The following is a 16,280-nucleotide window of genomic DNA, read 5'->3' as shown; positions in this document are numbered from 1 at the left end:
AGTGCCAATAGTTTCGTTTTCGTTTTTTCGTCTTTTAGCAACTTTGTCGAAGGCTCCATCATTTTATTTCGCAATCTACGCCTTCTACGACCAAATTTAAAGAAAGCATCTAAACAAACCTTCAAAAATCACAATTTTGTACGTAGCAATTCAGCGTTAAGTTATGGAAAAAAGTGATGGTGGGGTTACTTTTAGTGCTCTAAAAGTAATTAAACAAATATTTTTACTTTTTGACAGGTCAATTTGGCAGGAAGGGTCAAAAGTTACAGCCATATTAAGGGTAAAAATGTGCAAATTTAAAACTTAAATATCTAAAAAAAAGGGCAGGTCAAATTTCAAGCACCAAGTTCACCGAGAAAAAAGAGTTCCCAAATCCGTGAACAAGCGTTCATGAAAATGGGAACCACTAACAAAGTGTTCAAATTTCATGGTACGTTTTTCAAAATCAAAATTTCGGTAACTTTTTTTTCTCCGTGCTGCATATCGATTTTTGATCATCATGGGTTTTTTTTATATAAAAAAATAAATGGAAACTCAACATATGATCATAAATCGATATTCTGACACAATAGCTGAATTCTGAGACCAGATTCAGATTCACGTTAAATCAGCAAAAATTTGTCCGATTATCAATTAAAAAAATCTACTTTCCAATTTTTCGAACACAAATATTTTCAAAACATTCAAATCAACTTTAACATTTGATATAGTCAAACATAAGTGTTATATTGTTTTATTCTTTAAATAATATAGTTAATATGGTGTTTTTATTACTAACCAATACTCACAAATACAATACACAAATACATGGTCAAAAATAATGAGTGATTTTTTTTTAAATGGTAATGGTACAGTTATTTTTCATTACAATGTTTTTTTAAAGTTTTTTTTTTTAAATCAACCCCAAACCATTTATAAATATCGACTTTCAAAGGGTCACCCCCCAGGTCGGGCAAACTGTCACGATCAACCCGTTGCTCACTACCCAATTGGTGCATGTACCGCGCGCGAGCCTAATTAGAATGCATTCGCGACGTTAATTGTGGCGCTGACCGTGCGGCCCCACCTGGAAACTCTTACCAGCCGGCCGGTCGACCGGTCACTTGACGACAATAGGCTCTTGAGACCTGCGAGAAGGGAACTGGGGAAGGAACTCAGCACGTGTCTGGAGAGTTGAACCTTGAAAGTTGACTTGGTTTGTTCGGTTACTTAATTTATCGTTCAATTTATTCGTTCAAATCTTCAATTTTGCTCGTTTTGCTACCTTTACCGTCGGCGGATTTGAGACTTTCCTTGCTAGGCTTCTTCACCTCCTCCACTTTGGCTTCCTCAACCCTTTCCGTGACCTTTTCCACGCCTTGCTCCTTCGCACCCATCTGGCGCTGCTCGAGCCGCCGGAAGTGGTCCACCATGACGCCCACGCTAATCTCCAGCTTGCCGAGGCGATCCTCGAGCGTCGCTTCGCCCCAGCCGGCCACGTTGCCCGATGTGAGCCCAATGACGCGGTCAATTTCCTGCATCAACTGGGAGCTGTAGCGGGGATCGTCCACGACCGGGAGGGGGCCGCCTCCGCCGGACAGATTCGTCAGGTTTTCGTCGTGAATTTCCGACAGGGCGGCCAGAAACTGCTGCAGCACGGGGAAGCGGCTGGAGTGGGATGCCCCGGTGTGGGCGTGGGTTGATGTGTCCAGATTTTGGGTTCGTTCCAGGTGGGAGGATTCGTTGAGGGTGGAAGAGTGCGGGCGCTGGAAAAGCGAAGTAAAATTTTAATCAATATTATTTTAAAGCAGTGGCACAGGTTTTTCCATAACATCCTTTCTATTTTCAATGATTAAATTTTATACTAATTTCAAAACAAATTTTGGTGAGTTTTTAAAAAGCCATCAGAGCAGCGTCATAGAAGTTTCAATACCGCAATATTTTTACAAAAGCAAGTAAATATATCAAACTCATACTTTACAATCCCCAGAACAATTATGATTATAAAGATCAGTCGAAAAATTCTACCCATATTTTAATCTTGGTATGATAACCTGGTGCTGCAAATGAATTTTATATGACCTGAAAACGTTAGCAAAATCAGTTTTATACTGGATCAGAAAATTTTGTTGATCTATCAAATATTCCTTCAAAATTGAATTACTTTTTTTGAATTTGCTTTTAAGCATTTCTCTGAGATTTCGGTAGTTAGATATTTTTGTATTTTTTAATCCGGTGAAACTTTAGTGGTGCCTTTGATATGCCCAAAGAAGCAATTTTACATCATTAGTTTGTTCATATAATTTTCCATACAAAATTTGGCAGCTGTCCATACAAAAATGATATATGAAAGTCCAAAAATCTGTATCTTTTGAAGGAATTTTTTGATCGATTTGGTATCTTTAGTAAAGTTGTAGGTATGAATAATGACTACACTGAAAAAAATGATAAACGGTAAAAACAAATTTGGTGTTTTAGGGGACACCAAATGCCATTTTTTTACAAATTTTCAGAATGTGCAAAAAATCTTTGACTGAGTTATGATTTTTTGAATCAATGTTAAATTTTTCAAAAAAATCAAAATATTGGTCGCAAAAATTTTTCAACTGCATTTTTCGATGTAAAAATAAATTTGCAATCAAAAAGTACTTAAATTAAATTATGATAAAGTTCACTTTTTTCAATGTATAGCCATTTCAGGTAACTTTTTGAAATTAGTCGCAGTTGTTCATTTTTAAAAATAAGTTCACATGTTTTATCACTTTTGAAAAACATTTTTTTGTTGAAAAGCTTTCCTGAAGTTTGTTGATACGACCCTTAGTTGCTGAGATATTGCCATGCAAAGATTTAAAAACAGGATAATTGATGTTTTCTAAAATTCACCCAAGCAACCTCTCATTCTACTAATGTCTGATTTTCAATGTTAAAATATGAAACATTCGTGAAATTTTTCAATCTTTGCGAAAACAATATTTTATTTTATTTTAATCAAGACTAACATTTCAAATGGGCCAAGCATTCAATGTTACGTTCTTTTGAAATGTTGGTCTCTACTTGAAAAAACAAAAATATTTTTTTCGAAGAGATCTTAAAATTTTAACAGGATTATAAAAGAGCAAGTCTCTACAAGATCGGTCTTTTTTCTTAAATTTTAATTTTTGTATTTTTTAATCCGACTAAAACTTTTTTGGTGCCTTCGGTATGCCTAAAGAAGCCATCTTACATCATTAGTTTGTCCATATAATTTTCCATACAAATTTGGCAGCTGGCCATACAAAAATGATGTATGAAAATTCAAAAATCTGTGGCGTAATATTGAATGTTTGGTCCTTTTGAAATGTTAGTCTTGGTTGAAAATATTTGTTTCGAAAAGATCGGAAAATTTCACGAATGTTTTATATTTTAACATTGAAAATCGAACCATTAGTTGCTGAGATATCGACATGAGAAAATTGTGTGTTTTGTTTGGGTGTTACTTAGAAAACATCAATTTTCCTGTTTTTAAACCTTTACATGGCAATATCTCACCAACTTAGGGTCGTATCAATATAGTTCAAAAATGCAAAACATAGAGAATTTTTTCAGCTTTAAAAAAAATGTTTTTCAAAAGTGGGCAAACATGTGCATTTATTTTAAAAAATGAAAAACTTCGACTATTTTCAAAAAAGTCACCTAAAAATGAATTTAACTTGAAAACGGTGCACTTTATCAAAATTTCACTAAAGTACTTTTTGATTGCAAATTTGATTTTACATCGAAAAATGAAGTTGAAAAATTTTTGCGACCAATTTTTTGATTTTTTGAAAAAATCAGTATTGATTCAAAAATGTATAACTCGCTCAAAGATTTTTTGCACAACCTGAAAATTCCTGAAAAGTTGGCATTTGATGTCCTCTAAAACATATCAAAAAATAAAAAAAATAAAAATATTGTTCTTTTGCAAATCAAGTTTTAGTGACAAAAAGTTAAATAAAAAATCACCAAAAAATTTTTTACCGTGTATCATTTTTTTCAGTGTAGTCCATATCCATACCTACAACTTTGCCGAAGACACCAAATCGATCAAAAAATTCCTTCAAAAGATACAGATTTTTGAATTTTCATACATCATTTTTGTATGGCCAGCTGCCAAATTTGTATAAAAAATCATATGGACAAACTAATGATGCAAAATGGCTTCTTTGGGCATACCGAAGGCACCGAAAAAATTTCAGTCCGAATAAAAAATACAAAAAAAATCGAATGACCGAAATCGGAGAGAACTGCTCAAAATTAAAAAATAGAATAAAAAAGACCGATTTCGTAAAAAAAAACTATCCTAAAATTTGATTCGAAAGAAAGATATAAACAACAACTAATTAAAATTTTCAAAGTGTCAAGCCGATATAAAAAAACAATTTTTTCAATACGATCAGAAATATTCTTTTTTTTAACTGATAAATTTATATTTTTAAAATAAATACATTTTAATTTTTACATGAAATTTTTGCACTTGTACAATTTTTTTCTATTCAAGAACTGTTTTGCTCGTACTACTTTATGGCTAAATGAGTGCCTTTTTTGATTTCCTAAAACATATCAGAATATAGTGAAAATCTTAAATTCTGATTTAAAAAAAATTACGTTCAGTGATAAAACGTATTTATCAAATTACCAATTTTTTCTAAAGCATCCAAAATAAACTGCCAAATTTTCGGTGTGTTGGAACGAATGAATTTTTACTATGTACACGGCAATCACGAACAGTAAACAATGAAATAAATAAAGTGAATGAAAAAAGAAAACCTTTCAATTGTTTTAAATAAGTTAAAATTCTAATCAGGAAAATAAGAAAATTTCAAAGAAAAAATATTCTTCGATTTGAAGTTTCAACAACAATGAGTAAACGGCCAAATCCGCCTAACCGAACAATTTTAAAATAAATGTTAGTTAAATGTTATTTACAGTACAACCGTGGCTAGGTTATTGTGAACAAAATAAAATGTAGCTGAATACCAAATTCTACATTTGTTCATATTTAATTTTCGTTGTTGTTAATTTGCTGAAATAAGTAAAAAAAAGAAAAATATGAGGCAGTTCCAACAAATTTATATATTTTTGGTGATTGGATAAAAGTTTCAAACACGAATCGATACCTTCATAGCATGTTTTTTGAAGTTTATTTAGAATTTTTTTTTATTGGTATTTGAATTGAAATCATGGTGTTTAACACTTTTCCTTTCATACACCGTGTTCCAGCGTTAAGAAAATATTAGACTATGACAAACTGACAAACAAACTAGATAATAAGACACGCACCTATAGGGGGATGGCGTTGCTATTTTTAGACCACGTTTTCCACTTTTTCTCCATCGAAACCGACAACTTTTTCGACTTCATTTTGCTGGGCGAGATAAGACGCCATCTATTGTTAGACGATGACTCAGCATTTTTCCATTCTTGATGTAACGCCACGTCCCTATTGAGCGTTTTACAGTTTGCTTGGTCCGCCATATTGTTTCTGGAAAAGTTTACTAACAAATAGTTTGCAAGTCTGGCAAACAAGTTTGCAAGCAAACAAACTGTTCGTTCAAACATTTACACTGTGAATTTTTAGTTGCCCTAATGTAAAATGTTTTTTTATTTTATTTTATTTATGTTCATGATACCTAGTTTAAATTCTGAAAAGGTCCTATCTGCATAGGAAACCCATTACTCATAGTTAAGGATACCAACTCTTGCTGAGCAAAAATCCGTACACTTTGCCGATATGACACCATGGTGTAAGGCTAGTATGCAGATCGGAAGGAAAGGGGTCAAGAAACAGCTTCACGAACAGCAGAACAAAGGAGAGGGAGCGATTTCTTGGGGCTTTTCTTAACCCTCTCTGACTTGCTTGCGCTGCCGCTGCTGCCCATTTGATTTTTTTCTTGATCCGTTCCTTCCGAAGTGCGTATACCGCTGTAACAAAAACTGTCAATGAATGATTTAGATAAATTAAGTCGTTTTTACAGCTCACAAATTTCACAAATGCTATCAGAGTGCTTATGACTTGCACGTTTAAAAGTATTCATAAAATAAACCGTGATTTTAATCAAATCATTATTTTTTGTTAAACGTTTAAAAGTTTACGAAATGTTAAGTTTGTTTTTACGAATAATATCGTTCTTAGTGTTTTCACGAACACTTTTCCAGAGTTTTTTTTTTATTGAAAAGATCCTATAACATGTGAAACACAACAGTTTATAGGACCTTAAAAAAAACTCCAGATTTGTTAATTCAAGTGTTCAAATGTTTTAACAAGTTTTAGAAAGCCTTTGGAAATGGATAAATAGAGTTTTTTTTTTTCAAAAGATCCTATCAACATATGAAAGACAATAGTTAAAAAACTCTAGAATTATTGATAATTAAGTTTGAATTGAGGAAACCCAGGAAAACTCTCCCTTATTAATTAAACTCACAGAAAAATAAAAATTTCTAGTTAACAAAAGCTTCGCCAAATCGAAAAGCAATTCAATGATTAAAAAGTTGTTAAAATTCCGTACAAATCCGTATTATGCGTAAAATTCCCTACAAAAAATCCGGCCTGTTAAAAATCCGCGAAGAGGTTCGAAAATCCGTATGGTGAGGAAAAAATCCGTACAGTTGGTAGCCTTACTCATAGTGCACTCCTGAAGAGAACCAAAGTTTGTTTACATCTTAAGGTGAAACGTGAAGGCAATATTAATGCCGATGTATTAGTGCGCTTTAGTAGTGTTAGTTTGCTAATGATCATCGATGACGTCATCGGTGAACGAGTATTTGTGCCGACCAATAAGCTGGTAGTTGTGTGAGCAAAAGATCTTTGCTAACAAATGAAAATGTCTATCGAACGAGAAGTCCACTGAGCAAACATTTAATAAGAGTTTATATTATAATCAATTATTAACTGAAACCTTTTTTAGGCAAAAGTATATTTTCGATTATTTTCTCCAGAAACTTGAGCTTATTTATTACATGTTTGTTGTTAAAAATGATTTTAAGAAGGTAGAGTCAGCCCTATTGTAAGCAAATTTTGATTTACTTTCTGTTCGAATTAAAAGTTACAAGGAAAAATGTAAACAGGAAAAATGTAAATGGAAACATGTTTTACTTGTCTTAAACATTTATTCACAAATAAAAATTTAAAAAATGCTTCTGAACGGAAACGAGACGCGCCGGCGGTCGAGAGTGGGGTGATGATATCGCTAGTTTGGACTTTTTGCCGTAGTCGACGGACATTCGCTTCCGGATTCGATGTCAACACCAAGGCGAATGCCAGAAACTTGTTAGACCGTTATACGACCAACCACCTTACGGATGCGGCTCAGGACCAGGTCGGAGATTGCCTTGCTGATAGTGTAGTGGCCATGGGCGTATTTATTTTCGGCATTCTCCAAGCTGATGATCAGCTGCTCTAGATGGAACAGATGGCGATACGATCTGTTGTGGAAGTCATATACCACAGTCGGTTCCGGAACGACAAATAAGGAGGCGTACCGTGCTTGCCGGTTGAGGACAATTCCCGAAAATCGTTCTAGTCACCACAAATAACCAAATCAACAAGGCCACCACCGTTGCATGGCCCAGTTATTTTTTTTTTTTTTTTTTTTTTTTTTTTTTTTTAATAGTAATAGTAATAGTAATTTTATTTGGCAACGATATCCTGTTAGTTAGACTTTTTATCAGGGCAAGGACGGAAACTGTTTAGAGTATTAAGTTGGGAGAAGTAAAATTGACTAGTTACAATTCTCGTTAAATCTAATTTTGATTTTCACGAACTATTGCGCGCTTGAAAGCGAAAGTGCGCGTCTCTCTCTTGGTGGCCAGGGGTAGTTGATTCCAGCAGGACGTCCCGTAGACCAGCAGGCTTTTTCCACTGGCAGTCGTGTGTCGTGGAACGACTATTCGGCTGCTTCCTTTGCCTTCAGCAATCTGTTGCGTTCTACCAACCTTCCGGCCTTGGGCAGGTTAGGCGACTCGTTCATCACCTCTTTTTGCGAGATCGGAGCCGGCAAACACGTTCCGCTGATCTGGAACCGTCCGTGGTAATTTACATCCGCTTCTTATTATATTGCCGTTCGCCGGAAAGGAAAATGCCTGCAACAAATACGCTCGTGTCCGCCATCCCCTGGCAATCCTCTGCGTGGTGCAGAACCGCATCCGTAAGCTGGCGGTTCATCGGTCTGCTGCTCTCCAGCTCCAACCAACATGCTAAAATTTAATTTAGAAAAACTCTTATTAACGAATAATTATCTAGAAACCTAACTTTCTTACCTTTTGTTTACCGATCAATTTTGATTTTTCTTTGCCTTCTCATTTCAATTTGGTACACAAACTGCAGACTTTGACAGTTTGCTTTGCAGCTTGACCAAGGGGAGGAAAGAATCACAGAAAGCGTAACTGCCGTCTCCTTAGTATTTTGTGGGCCCACCTGTGAAAATTAGGCGAATAATACGTTCATGTTGGCAACGCACATTCAAGCTACAAATTGACATGCATTACATTCCCTTGGAAAGTTCCAGGAAAGTGTTGCCGGACACGGTATAATATAATAAATGAGTTTATTTTGATAAATTTTGAATAAATATTTTGACAAAGAACTTTGTCCTAAGGGCTCTATTCTGGTGAGGTGTCAATCCAGAAAAACGAAAAATGTCGCGCGTTACGAAAATGTTGCATGCTTGGTACTGAAGAAGAGGTCTGCGACGCAACAAGGCACTGTTGCGTCACCATTTCGAGCCAATATAAACCCCGCTCGATCAGCCCAAGGAAATCATTCTATCGCTGGACGCCGAGGAGTGAACAACAACCTGGACCTGGAAGCAGATGGCCTGGAGGCCCAGAAGCAATTGGCCGAAAAGCAGCTGGCCTGAAACAAGGAGCAGCCCAAGCGGAGACAGGCCAGCCGGAATATTCTGGCCACAAGACCCGGAGTGGCCAGAACCCTCAGGGGTGTTCCGATGGAAGGCCATACGAGACTGGACAAAAGGGGTATCAAACTTCTTGGATTTTGATACTGGTGATGAAAATGGCCATTTTGACAGTATTGGCAACAACCTGGAGTGGCCGGTGCCCTCAGGAGGTTCTCCCGGGAGGACATTAACAGAACCATACGATTTTGGGCAATATGGGTATCAAACTTCTTGGTTTTCAATACTGGTAATGAAAATGGCCATTTTGACAGTATTGGCCACAACCTGGAGTGGCCGGTGCCCTCAGGGAAGTTCTCCCGGGAGGACATTTACCGAACCATACGATTTTGGGCAATATGGGTATCAAACTTCTTGATTTTCAATACTGGTAATGAAAATGGCCATTTTGACAGTATTGGCCACAACCTGGAGTGGCCGGTGCCCTCAGGGAGGTTCTCTCGGGAGGACATTTACCGAACCATACGATTTTTGGCAATATGGGTATCAAAATTCATGGGTTTTAATACTGGAAATGATAATGGCCATTTTGACAGTGTAGGCCACAACCTGGAGTGGCCGGTGCCCTCAGGGAGGTTCTCCCGGGAGGACATTTACCGAACCATATGATTTTAAGCAATTGTTCAAGGCTCAACTGCGATCGTTGACGATGACGATGGAATGAAAATCGTTGGCAAAAATGCTGCCTTCACGACTCCACGGCAAAACAAAACAGCCAATCAGAGAGCGGAAAGATTTTTTGCGTGGGTCAAAGCCCGCGCTTGCTTGTTCAAGGCCAACTGCGATCGATTGACCGTTGACACTTGCAAGCGAAAATTGTTAATATTCGTAAGTTTTTTTTTAAATGAAAATTTTGGGGGAAGTATTTAAATTAAATTAAACGCCAAGCGTCAAAAGCTTTAAAAATGCACCAGAAGCAGTGCATGAATCATTTGAAACAATAACTCTTTCGTGAATTTTTCGTTGGCGCTGAAAAGCGCCATTTTGTTAAATTGCAGCAGAAGTTGATTCTTGTGGCCATCTTCTCGAGCGTCCATCCAAGTAGGCCTTGTTTTTCTCCTTCAACGTCGTTTTGGCAGCAATTTCACGCACACGCTGGCGTGTTTCTTCTTCTCGGAGCTCGCTCTTGATTTCCTCCCGTCGTTGATTTTTTTCCGCTGCTGCTGCTGCTGCTGCTGCTGCTACGATGTTGTCGGTTCGAACGATGACGATGGAATGAAAATCGTTAGCAAAAATGCTGCCTTCACGACTCCACGGCAAAACAAAACAGCCAATCAGAGAGCGGAAAGATTTTTTGCGTGGGTTAAAGCACGCGCTTGCTTGTTCAAGGCCAACTGCGATCGTTTGACGTTTGACACTTGCTAGAGAAAATTGTTAATATTCGTAAGTTTTTTTTTTAAATGAAAATTTTGTTTTTCTCCTTCAACGTCATCTTGGCAGCAATCTCACGCACACGCTGGCGTGTTTCTTCTTCTCGGAGCTCACTCTTGATTTCCTTCAGTCGTTGTTTTTTCCGCTGCTGCTTCTTCTGCTGCTGCTATGGTGTTGTCGGTTCGAACGATTACGATGGAATAAAAATCGTTGGCAAAAATGCTGCCTTCACGACTTCTTATCCCCACCACTGCATCAAAAAGCGAATGACGTAGGAATGGGATAACCGGCGCAAAGGGGCGGGGCATCCGTCACCATTCTAAGCCAATATAACCCCGCTCGGTCAACCCTGGGAAATCATTCTATCGTTGGACGCCGAGGAGTAAACAACAACCTGGACCTGGAAGCAGATGGCCTGGAGGCCCAGAAGCAGTTGGCCGAAAAGCAGCTAGCCCGGAGCTAGGAGCAGACCAAGCGGAGGCAGGCCAGCCAGAATAATTGAGAGCCACCGGAATATTCTGGCCACAAGATCCGGAGTGGCCAGATTCCTCAGGGGTGTTCCGATGGAAGGCCATACGAGACTGGACAACATGGGTATCAAACTTCTTGGATTTTGATACTGGTGATGAAAATGGCCAATTTGACAGTATTGGCTACAACCTGGAGTGGCCGGTGCCCTCAGGGAGGTTGTCTCGGGTGGACATTTAACGAACTAAACGATTTTGGGCAATATGGGTATCAAAATTCATGATTTTCAATACTGGTAATGCAAATGGCCATTTTGACAGTATTGGCCACAACCTGGAGTGGCCGGTGCCGGTCAGGGAGGTTCTCCCGGGAGGACATTTACCGAACCATAAGATTTTGGGCAATATTGTAATATATATATCAAATTTCATGGTTTTTGATATTGGTAATGAAAATGGCAATTTAGAAAAAGTTAACCAAAAGCTGCAGTGGCCGGTGCCCTAAAGGAAAGTTTTCCCGGGAAGACATCTATTGAACCAACGAGTTTTGGCAATATGGGTATCACAACTCATGGTTTACAATACTGGCCATTTCGAAAAAGGTGGCAACAATCTGGAGAGGCCGCTACCTGATGATTGTTCCGATTGGGGGACAAACATCAAATTATAGAGATATCATGGTTTTTTTAATACGGAGCTTAAAGAAAAAATAAACGAAAATATAAATCCAATAATGTTTTGATTTTATCTGACGCATAATTCAACAAAATTGCTTAATTTTAAAAGCTTTTCTGCTAAGTTCTTTGTCATACTGGTCATGTGTAACATAACCACCTGCACCTTTTTTTAGCATAGAAATGACTGGAAACTGTCTTAGAAAGTTAAGGAAACATTTAATTTTTGTATTCTCTCCGTTTTGTTGACAAGAAACTGTGCAGGTAGTGCAAATCATATATTTTTACTAATAACAGTTTGATTTCATTTCTGGCAACATTGCGTGATTTCGGTGGCGATGACTGCTAATACTTATGTAGCTGCTGCTGCAACATCGTAGTGTTGGAATGTATCGGAACAAAAGAAAATTATCACGCAAAAATGTTCAATTCGTGAGTTTAGAGTGACGATTTCGTGAAAATAGTGAGTTTTGTGTCTTTCTGTGGAAGTCGGCAAGTTCTCCTGGATGCAGCACGCTTTGTGATTATATATTTATTCAGGTTAGTTGAATTAAACGGCTGATTTGAGGCGATTTCTGTGGCACAATTTTTTGTATGGAGAAAGTTGATCTCTCTAAAAAAGGCAAGAGTATGACAAAATCAGCCTGTTTGTAACTTTTTTATTATTTATTCAGATTACCGAGAATATTTTGTGAATATTGATTAAATTCGTTTTGGTTATACCAGTTTACAGAACGGCGAATTTTTGTTTGTTTTGTAAAGTGCCTACGATTTTCATCGGATTAAGTGGAACGGGACGGCGTCATCGTTAAGGTGGCAGGGGATAAAATTCCTCCATGTTTTTTCGCCATGTTTGATGATGGCACGTTACACCTTAAAAAAAAGTTTTCCGAATTTGTGGAATGTTGTCAATGTATTCCTCCAAAAACTTGAAATAAAACGTGATTGCAGTTGATCAATACAAGGAAAGCTTTCAAATGAAAGTTAAAGCTAATCTTAATATTCAATTATTGATATCCTAATTTGAGAGATGACTGTAGTTTCAGAAGCTGAATCGCTTGAAATAATTTAAACTTATTAATTTCATATTTGAATTTCACTTCATTATCGTTTCTGCCACCTGCAGTGTTATTATAGAACCTTGTTAGCAAAGATTCCAACCAAATGATGCTGCCATCTACGTCATTAACACTAGTTTTCACTCCAACCACCAGATAGCGATACATTAAAGGAAAACGCTTAACTTACTTCAACCGTTTGCGTGCAAACGCTTTATTCCACACATTCAAACTCGAAATTTAAATTCCCTTCTTATTTTTGCAGCTCCTCCAACCGATCCAAGTGCAACAAAATGTGATTGATACTGTCCTCCATCCGGGTCAACCGTTCCGACACGACCGCTTCCATCTCCTGGGGCGTTTGGTCCGATTGGAAAACCTGGTTCAGATCTTCCATTTCCTGCAGCACCTGGGTGGCAAAGTTTGGAACGTGCGCGTACGGATGAACGGCCACCGTTAGGACGGAATCGTCCGCCGAGCTGGCCAGCGATTTAAGAAGGGATTGGAGCATCGGGAAACGGCCAGGTTGGGTTAGGGCGGCTTCCGGGTTGGTGGCCTGCAAATGTAGACGGAGAATAAAGTGGATTCAGAATAGGTGCGTTAAAGGCACTTACTTGAAGTGGGGTTTTGTACGGGTGCCGCGTAACGGTATCAAAAACAGTGCTCCCTCTAGGTTACACTGTGGCACTCGCTTATTTTCTTTCGATAAGGCAATGACTAAATTTAAAACTGTTTTAAATCAAGTTTCACAGGGATATAAAACAATACAAAAAATAAATGTTTCGAAAACAATAGAGTTATCCTAAGCCCACTCCTCTTAGGAGTTATCTAAGCCCGCTCTCACGCACACTAGCACGCCATTTGTTTTGCTGGCCGGTACAAAATTTAACCTCAATCTTTTTCGTGTACGTACACGCAATACATTCGCACGTAGATAACTCTATTGAAGAAAACTGTAATAAAACAAATTGATTTCCCCAACTCACCACCGACGCATTCAAATCATCCTGCGTGACGTCATGCCTGCTGGCCGCCCCTCGCTCACTCCCCCTCGACACGTCCAGCGATCGGTCCAGCCGGGAACCGTGCCCACCACCCGCTCTCAAGCTCCGATCGGGCGTCCCGCTCAAAAATAGCCGCAGTGACTCCGCCAGCTGGAACATCCGCTGCCGGATGGCAACCTGCACGTACGGACTGCACCGCTTCGAGGCGTTCATCAGGGACGTTATGAGGGCGTGGGAACACTGGCACAGCAGGATGTACATCTCGAGCTTTTGGCTCTCTTGGGGATTCATTTTGGTGGGGTGAGGGAAAAGTGTCACGAGGAATTTTATTGTGCGCGACCAAATTTGTTGGAAAGATTACAGAAAATAAAAAGCAACTGTCACTTGGGTGGGGCTTGAGAGCCTACTACGATTTTGATCAATTTGACGAGTCGAACGGGGGCAGACTGGTGTTGAGCACGCTGACATTTGTCATGTCCGGACCACTGACGGTGCGGGACACATGCGACAGACTTCCGTCCAGATTGCGGGTGTTGTTCGATTCGCGAATCTGGTAGCTTATCGGCGACGGCTGTTGACGTCTTGTAATGTTCCCTGAAGCTCGAAGTTCGGCAACCCGCCGCGGCAGCAAACTGACGTTTGGTGCTGGTCCTCCCGCGATGGCTGCACCGCGATCAAACGTCACATCCATTTCCGGCTGGGTACTGCTCAACGGCGGGCGGAACGCATCACTGGACTCCAGATCCGCAACTATCCGATTCATATCCGGATAGTAATTTGCGTCGTAAGACTGCTCCAGTGAAACTTGAGTTGGGTCCCGCGTAGACGCCTCCCGTGTGCTGCTTTCGTCCAGCCAGCTTTCCAGGTTGCTGATTTCACGGAACCCGGGCGGACACTGGTAGTCGTCTGGCGTGGGCAAGGTCCGGTTGGCGGGCGGTGCCGGAAACGTTGCGTTAATGCCCGGAGCGTTCCGCATTGTAGCGGCGGCCGTTGCGTAGGTCGTGTCCAACCTTGGCAGCCCAACGCGTCCGGGTGATGCCACCGTTGGCCTCGTTGTGTTCAGCGGTGCCGCGAAGGTTGCATCCAGCACTCGTGGCAGCGTCGTGTTTAGCGGTGCCGCACCCAGGAAGGTTGCATTCGCCGGAATTCGGGCGGGACTTCTGACCACTGGAGCAGCCGGAGCAAGCTGTCGCTGTCGGACGACCTTGAGTCGCCGCCGAAGTTTGGCCAGCTGGTGCTGGATCGGTTCCATGGCGGCGAGCAGAGCCTGCGGGTTGTTGCTGCCGTGGCCGTTCAGGTGCTGGAGCAGGGTGACGGCAAGCGAAACGATGGCACCGATGACCCCCATGGTGAGGTCCTGCGACGATTGGAAGCGGTTCAGGCTGCGGTTCATGTTGTGAGGACTGAGGGAATTTGGAGAACGGAATTTAAAAAAATACTGATCGATGCGTGGAGTTGACAGTTTTTGACAAAAAAATGCTACTTGGATGAATATTGGAATGATAAAAATATATTTTAAGAAAACAATTCGGTGTTTCGTAAATCTAGTGTAAACAAAGAGTCTATCCTGCTCTTTCCTACTGTAAACATCAAGTGACATGATTGTTTTGCTTGATTTGTAGTTTTTTAAAATCGGTCTATTTATGCTCTCCTAAAATCGATTGTAGTTTAAGTTTATTTATGCATAATTATTTTTCACGTTCAAGAATCGCAATTTTCATTCGATAAAATAACCTAGAAAATGTTATGAAAAAAAATCAGAAAGTAGTTTTTTAAATTAAATTTAGACCGTTACACATATGAAGTTTTTTTTAAAAGGTCCAATAAACCAAATTTCCAGTTTTTGCATTTTGGGTGTTTCTTAAACCGCCTTGAGTCAGGGGTATTAAAAACACCCAAAAAGCAAAAACTGAAAATTTGGTTTATTGGACCTTTTCAAAAAAAAAAACTCCAGACATATTGTACAAAGTTTATGTCGGGAGCCTTCAAAATTGGTTCGAAAAATCAGAGGGCAAAAACCAAAAACAATGTTTTTTTTATAAAACTGGAAAATGTCAATGGAAATAGAAGTCTAATCAGCTCGAAACAATCTAAAATGCCTTTTTCTGCATTGATAATCATATTTACCGTGTTTGGAATCGTTAAAAAATTATTTTGAACATTTATGGAATTACAGTGTTCAATTTTTCGTCAGTACTTAGACATTTTGGAAACTAAACTTCAACAAATATTTGCAACGGCCATATCATATTTTGCAATAAACTTAAACTGTCTTCGCTAATGTTAACATGACAGTAATAAACTAAATAAAGGTATTCTTTGTATTTTTAAACTTTATTATTCCCATAACCTGAGTTTGCCAAGCCGAGAAGTCTTGCAAGATTGTGATTTATCTACCAAATAGAAATAAATTAAATATTTAGAGTGAAATATCTCAAACTCACTTGTAATAAGCATTGCTAAACAAATTTGATTATTTTTAATGATATTCAATTAAAATTTAATGGGCAAGCATATGTTCATTTTTTCAACATTTTCAATTTATAAGGCTTGTTAAATTTTCTCTGATTCCCTACTAATTTTATCAATTTTACATTTTAATATTTTCCAATTCAAAACAAGATTTAACTGTCTTGATTAGCCAAAATGATCAATAAATTTCGAGTTTTCTTTGGCATTTTGAAAACATGACAAAAATATTCTCAAAATTGCTTTTATTCTATCAATAGTTTTATAAATCAACTAAAAAGACTGAGAAGCAATAGTTTATTCTAAGCAAATCTTAAAAAATAATAAG

General features: G+C 38.7%; 2 protein-coding genes across 2 annotated transcripts; both read right to left on the bottom strand.

Annotated features, from left to right (window-relative positions):
• Positions 1-1,211: 1,211 nt before the first annotated feature.
• Positions 1,212-7,559, bottom strand: LOC120412887 (uncharacterized). The gene is made up of 3 exons (XM_052709287.1): positions 7,552-7,559; positions 7,287-7,419; positions 1,212-1,745 (listed from the first exon to the last, which is right to left on the bottom strand). The coding sequence occupies exons 1-3, from the start codon at positions 7,557-7,559 to the stop codon at positions 1,227-1,229; spliced, it is 660 nt and encodes a 219-aa protein (XP_052565247.1). The 3' UTR covers positions 1,212-1,226.
• Positions 7,560-12,732: 5,173 nt separating this feature from the next.
• Positions 12,733-13,894, bottom strand: LOC128093471 (uncharacterized). The gene is made up of 2 exons (XM_052710354.1): positions 13,466-13,894; positions 12,733-13,035 (listed from the first exon to the last, which is right to left on the bottom strand). The coding sequence occupies exons 1-2, from the start codon at positions 13,772-13,774 to the stop codon at positions 12,733-12,735; spliced, it is 612 nt and encodes a 203-aa protein (XP_052566314.1). The 5' UTR covers positions 13,775-13,894.
• Between the last annotated feature and the right edge of the window lie 2,386 nt (positions 13,895-16,280).

Source organism: Culex pipiens, chromosome 3 (assembly GCF_016801865.2).
Source record: "Culex pipiens pallens isolate TS chromosome 3, TS_CPP_V2, whole genome shotgun sequence".
In the NCBI taxonomy this organism is placed as follows: Eukaryota; Metazoa; Arthropoda; class Insecta; order Diptera; family Culicidae; genus Culex; species Culex pipiens.
The sequence above is the reverse complement of the archived record's forward strand: the minus strand, read 5'-3'. Positions and strand labels throughout refer to the sequence as shown.